The sequence below is a fragment of the Amblyomma mixtum genome, chromosome 3, assembly GCF_055824585.1.
Source record: "Amblyomma mixtum isolate Tamu chromosome 3, ASM5582458v1, whole genome shotgun sequence".
Classification (NCBI taxonomy): domain Eukaryota; kingdom Metazoa; phylum Arthropoda; class Arachnida; order Ixodida; family Ixodidae; genus Amblyomma; species Amblyomma mixtum.
The window spans coordinates 410,626,324-410,632,666 of NC_143014.1; the positions used below are offsets into that span (position 1 = coordinate 410,626,324).

General features: G+C 56.3%; 1 protein-coding gene and 1 pseudogene across 1 annotated transcript; both read right to left on the reverse strand.

The window, feature by feature from the left end:
• Positions 1–593: 593 nt before the first annotated feature.
• LOC149357650 (uncharacterized) lies at positions 594–3,804 on the reverse strand (annotated as a pseudogene).
• Positions 3,805–4,298: 494 nt separating this feature from the next.
• On the reverse strand, positions 4,299–6,095 carry LOC149357651 (uncharacterized). Its single transcript, XM_089577956.1, has one exon. The coding sequence runs from the start codon at positions 6,093–6,095 to the stop codon at positions 4,299–4,301; it is 1,797 nt and encodes a 598-aa protein (XP_089434082.1).
• Positions 6,096–6,343: the final 248 nt, after the last annotated feature.

Genomic DNA, 6,343 nt, shown 5'->3' on the forward strand with positions numbered 1-6,343 from the left:
ATTGGCTATCGATCGTTGATTATCCCAAAACGTACCTATACACTATTAGAAATACATTCGGGAAGGACGTAGTAGTTTAGGACGCTTATAATATTCAAAACACACACCGTGAAATACTCAAGCCTATTAGCTTTTCCCTTCTGCTGAAAGGCGACCAGTTCGGTTCTGAGTTCAACGTGTGAGATCGGTTCACTAGAAAAATGTCATCCTACTGCTTGCTGGGCCGCAAGCAGAAGGATGTTGACGTGCCACTGGTCGGTATCGGTCAGCTCCGTGGGTGGGCGTCCTGCCTTGGTACGGAACAAAGTGAGAAACGACTGCCCTACACCAATACTCCGGAAGAGCCCCGTCTTCGCAAACCAGACCTGCTGTAGGAGAACTTGGCATTGCTCAGCGCCAAAGTTCCACGAAAGACTTCTTGGCGACATCCAGTCCGGGTGTGCTGCGAGAGAGAGAGAGAGAACAACTTTTATTTAGAAAGCCTGCAGAGTCGGTTAGGCTCCCTCCAAGCAGGGAGGACAAGCTTTTACCGCGACGCGGCCACTACGTCAATCTCGTGCGTTGTGCTCCTTGAGGTCTTGTTACGTCCCTCGCTACTTCCGCGGGTTCGAGAGTGCCGCCGCCCCCTTCCTGGGGGTGCCGCCCCCCTCTCCTCGGTTTCGCTCGGTGGCTGCCTCTCGAGAGCTGCCGAGACCTGCTGGACGGCCTTGTGTCTTTTGATCACAGCTCCTCGTTGCAGCCTCTAGCTGCGGCGGGATCGTCGTCTTCTCGCTGGCTTCGCGCGGATTTACGCTACAGTCCCAAAGGATGTGAGCCGCGGTGGCTCTCTCCTTCGCGCACAGTCTGCATATGTCGCTCGCGTGCACACTCGGACACACGTGCTTAGCTAGCACCGGGGTGAGCAGGGACCCCGTCTGTAGCTGTCTATATAACACTGCCTCCTTCCGGGTAAGCCCCGGGTGAGGTGGCGGCAAAGTCTGTCTGTTCAGTCTGTACCATTTCACTATTTCGTTGAAGGTGGTCATCTTGTCCTTGGCACTGCGCCGCGACCAGGACTCCGAGTCGGCCGTGCTTTCAGCCGCGCGGTTGGTTAGTCCTCGCGCGGCCGAGTTGGCCGTCTCGTTGTCGTTCACGTTTCCGCGTTCCGACACGTCACTGCCCATGTGGGCCGGAAACCACTTGATCACCACAGGACTCTTGCGTCCGATGTCTTCGGCCTTGCGCAGAATGCTCGCGGCCTCACTACATACCCTACCTTGGCGTAGTTCTTCACTGCCGTTCTAGAGTCACACAACACTGTAGTACATCCGGGGTCGGAAACGGCCAAGGCGATGGCCACCTCCTCCGCCCGGTGCGCTTCTCGAGTCCGGACGCTCACCGCGGTCTTCGTTGCACCCGTCGATCCCCGACAACCACCGCCGCGTATGCGTCGGTGCTCCCTTGATACTCTGCCGCGTCCACGTAGGCGGCGCCTTCTTCTCTGGCGTGGAGGTCCACGAGAGCCCTGGCCCTCGCCAACCTCCGCTCCCTGTTGTGCTCGGGGTTCACGTTCTTCGGGATCGGGAAGACCGTGAGCTTTCTGTTGATGCTATCTGGTATAGGTACGTCTTTCTGCTGCTTGCCTTCCCTCGGTTCGAGGCCAAGGTCCCGCAGTATCTGTCTTCCGGTTCTCGTTTCGGAGAGACGCTCGAGTTGCACCGTTCTCTGTGCTTCGGCTTTTTCGTCCAGCGTGTTGTGGACTCCCAGCTCCATGAATTTTTCGGTGCTCGTGGTCCCGAGTGGACCGAGTGCCGCCTTGTACGCCTTGCGTATGGTGGCGTCTATCTTGTTAAGTTCACTCGGCCTCCAGTTGTGGAAGGCGGCCACGTACGTTATGTGGCTAACTGCGAAGGATTGAACGAGCCTAGTCAGGCTCTCCTCCTTCATCCCCGCTTTTCTGTTGGAAACCCTCTTGATGAGTCTCATTGCCGCAGCCGCCTTGCCCGCGAGCTTGTTGACCGTGTCACCGTTGACTCGGTTTCGCTGGACGAGCAGCCCGAGTACCCGAATCTTCTCGACCTCCGGTATTACCTGTCCTCCCGCCGTCTTGACCGTGATCTTGGGACGCTCGTACTTGACTTCCATATTCTTTCTTTTCCTGCACGATCCTTTCGGGGGAATCACCAGCAGTTCTGACTTGGCCGGGGAGCAAACGAGTCCAGACCCGTCCAGCTGCTCCTCGATGGCGTTGACCGCTTCTTGCAGCGTTGTCTCGATGTGTCCATCGCTTCCTCCCGGTACCCATAGAGTCACGTCGTCGGCGTAGATGGTTTGCCGGACTCCCGCTACTCTTTCTAGCCGGGTGGCCACCCCGATCATCACGAGGTTGAAGAGTAGCGGGGAGATCACCGACCCCTGCGGAGTTCCGACGCTGCCCAGCTTCTTCTCTTCGAGCTGTAGGTCTCCCGCACAGATTTCGGTGGTTCGTTCCGTCAGGAAGTCTTTGATGTACTGGTATGTCCTCCTGCCCATGTTTAGCCTGGATACTTGGGCCAGGATAGCCGAGTGCCTCACTTTATCAAAGGCGCTCTGCAAGTCCAGCCCGAGTACGGCTCTGTTGTCCTTGGTGCCCGTCGTATCGTCGATGATCTCGTTCTTCAGTAAGATCATGGCGTCTTGCGTCCCGAGTTTGTTCCGAAACCCGATGATGGAGTTTGGGTAAAGCTCCGATTCTTCCAGGTAACGCTGCCACCTGTTCATGAGAACGTGCTCGAGGACCTTTCCCACGCACGAAGTGAGTGAGATCGGCCTGAGGTTCTCTATGTTGGGCGGCCTGCCAGGCTTGGGGATGAGGATCGTCTTGGCTGCTTTCCATTGCTTGGGTAGCCTTCCTTCTTGCCAGCACTTGTTGTAGAAGTTCGTGAGCGTTTCGATGGCCGCTTCGTTGAGGTTCTTGAGCGCTCTGTTGGTCACTCGATCGGGACCCGCGGCAGACCTTCCATTGAGTTCCTGCAGGGCAACTCGTACTTCCCAGGTCTGGATGTCGCGATCTAGCGTCTCGTTCTCATTGCCTTGGTAATCCGGGTGTCTTTCCGTGGGGGTGGTCGGCAGGTACTTGGCGTCCAAGCGCCGCTTGACCTCGTCCTCCCCGTGTTCGCAGATTGCCTTGTGTAGGATCCTGGCCAGGTTGTTGTTTTGGTGGCCGTTGGTCTTGGTTTCGTCGAGGAGGTGCCGCAGCATGTTCCACGTCTTGCCCTTGTGCATCTGTCCGTCGGCTTCGTTGCAGGCCTCGTTCCACTGTTGGGTGCATAGCACCCTGCAGTGGACCTCGATCTGCCTGTTGAGCTCGGCGATCTTCTTCCTTAGACTTCGGTTGGTTCGTCGCTTCTGCCACCTCGCCTTTATGGACTGCTTGGCTTCTATCAGGTGGGCCAGCCGACTGTCCATCTTGTCTATCCGTTCGTCCGTCTCTAGCTCTTTGGTGGCTCCTTCCGTCGTCTCAACGACGTTGGCCGCCCATTGCTCGATGTCCGTAATGTCCTCTTGCACCGCGGGTAGCGCCTTTCGAAAGGCGTCCCAGTCCGTAAAGCGATGCTTTCTTATGCCGGTGTTGCCTTGGCCTTCGAGCAGTATGACGACCTCTACGATGTAGTGATCGCTGCCCAGCTCTTGGCCCGTGTTTCTCCATTTCGCTTCTCTTGATCCTCCTTCAGTTTTGATGAAGGTAAGGTCCGGAGTTGTGTCTCTCGGAACAGATGTGCCGATCCTGGTGGGAAAGGCCGGATCCGTGATTAGGTTCAGTCCGACGTCGGTGGCGTCTTGCATCAGCTCTCTCCCCTTGACCGTCGTTCTGTGGTAGCCCCAGTCTTGGCTCGGTGCGTTAAAGTCTCCGCACACTACGAGCGTATTGCTTCCCGCGACTGAAGCTGCCTTGTGGAACAGTGCCTTGAATTTCTGTTGTCCGTGGGACGGGTTGCTGTAGACGTTCACCAGGAAAGTGCTCTCCCTCCTCTTCTTTCCCGTGATTACTCCCGCCGTGCAGTGTTCGATGGCGCTTCTGCCGATCATTTCGTGTTCCACGAAGGTGATCCCTCTCCTAACGAAGGTGCAGACCCCCCTGCCCTTGCCCTTGGACGTGTCCCTTTTGCTCGGCGGGCTGTCGTGCGACCGGTAGCCCGGTAGTTTCGGCGTCTCTTCGCTGTGTGTTTCTTGAATCATTATGACGTCTGGTTTCCTCGTTAGTTGCTGCAAGTGTTGCTGCAGCACTGCTCTCTTGCCGGTAAAGCCGTTGCAGTTTCAGTGCCAGACCAAGAGGTCTCTCACTGGGGGTGTGGATGCTGCTGTACTTGCTGTCCCGTCCATGATTGCTGCAGTTTGGCGGTGATCTGTGCTTCCATACATTGTATTTGTGCCTGTATCTGCGTCTGCAGCTGTGCTTGCATTTGCGCCATCATGTTCTGGATCGTGCTCTGTATATTCGTTGTCATCTGCTGAACCGTTTGCGCGAGCGCAGTAAGTCGTTCGTTGGTTTCCTTGCTGGTCGCCTCCAGACGGTCGAGTCTGACGTCCTGTTTTTCGATTCTCTCCATTGTCTTTCGTTCCTTGGCGACCTCTATGGCTCTCCTCTTGGGAGCCGGTCCCGCCGTTTTCGTGGCTCTCGGGTCCACCTCGACCTCTAGTTCGTCCTCGGTTATCTCTTCTTGTTCCCTGTCTTGTGCGGGCTTCGGCAGAAGCTGCTGCTGTTGCTGCATCGCAATTAATGTCGTTAGCTTCGCGTTGATTTCCTTGATGGTTGCGTCCTGCTCGGCGATTCTCTGCTTTAGCTTCTCGTTCTCGTCTCTTAGGGCTTTTATTACCATTCCATTCTCTTCTTGGAACTTCTTCTTGGCGTTTTGCGGCGGTGGTTGTCTTTTCTCTGCCATGTTAGCCTTGACTGCTTCGGCCCAGGTGACTCTTTCCCCCGACTGCGACGGTCTGTGGCGGCTGGCGCTCCTGCCTCCCTTGCTGTTGTCCCTCTTGCGGCTGCTGTCGCGCTGCCTCGAATCCCCGCGGGGTCTCTCGGAAGACGGCGCTCGCAGCGGCGGAAAGCTTTTCGAATCCAGTTGTTGTTGCATGGCTTCCATCTTGCGTTCCCATTGCCGTTTTTTGACCACATACGGCATCTTGTACTTGTTTTTGCATTCCCTCTCGCCCGTTGGATGCTGTCCCCCGCAGAGCTTGCACTTGGGCTTGCATTCGCGTTTGTGATCCTCACTGGGGTTCACGATTCCGCAGCCGAAGCATACTTTGGCATTGGGATTCGGGCATACGTCTCTTCTATGGCCGATCCTGCCGCATTGCCTGCACACGTCAAAGTGCTTGCGGTAAAGCCCGCTCCTGACTAATATCGAGCCATACTTGACGTAGTTCGGTACATTTTGTCCAGCGAAGAGTACTATCACTGTGGCTGTATTGCCGATTCTGTGCGCCTCCACCGCTAGGGGGTTGCATGGGTTCACGATGTTTTCGGTTATCTCTTCCGGGGTGTCGTGTACGGCTATGCCTCGGATGACTCCCTTGACCGTTCCGTCCGGCGCCGTTCGGTAGGCGCTGACTTCGTATGCCTTGTCTCCTACGTTTAGGGTTTTGACCTTAGAGTACAGCGTGGCACGCCTCTCGTCCGGGGTGCTGACCACGATGATGTTTTGCTGCGCGTTCGTGCAGATGGTGTCTGCTTTGGCTTCTTCCTTCGTTATTCGAACCGCCGTCATGACGGCCGACATAATTATTGAAACCTCAGTTCTCGCTACGTTGAGACCTCCCCGTGGTCTTATGACTATCTTGGTGTCTTCCTTCGGCATCATCGCCGCTTTCGTTACTGAGGCTGCAACTCTCTTAGCAAAACTGGCCCTAGTCTTGGGTCTAGACTGGCGAGTAGTGGCGGCGGACTCACCGTTTTCCTTGCCGGCCATGATCTGCTTGATGCGCTTGCCGGAGGCCGACCAGCCTTCGGCTTCTTCCGGTGTAATGTCCTCTCCAGGGACTTCAATGGACGTACGCCCGCCGAGACTGCCGATGCTCGGCGCTGACGTTATGTTGTCTCCCATCGACGTGGCCACTTCCATGTCGGACGCCATCTTGGTCGTAGTCGTCGTCGGGTTAGGCCTAGCGGCCGGGCCCGTCGCCACCGGTGGCCGTACTTGTGGTAGGCCGACGCTAGGCCTAGCACCGCACCAGAGAAAAGTCCTCGTAAATCGGGAGAATCACGTACCGCTTTGTCAAAACTGGTACCGGTCGATGCCCCGCACCTTCGCGCACACTTTGATACCAAATATATCGCAGTAACTGTAAATTAACACTGCGTTAATTGGCATAATAGCAGGGG

What these genes read in the sequence shown, in the direction of transcription:
- LOC149357651 (XM_089577956.1), bottom strand. Translation starts at nt 6,095, where the DNA reads ATGGCGTCCGACATGGAAGTGGCCACGTCGATGGGAGACAACATAACG.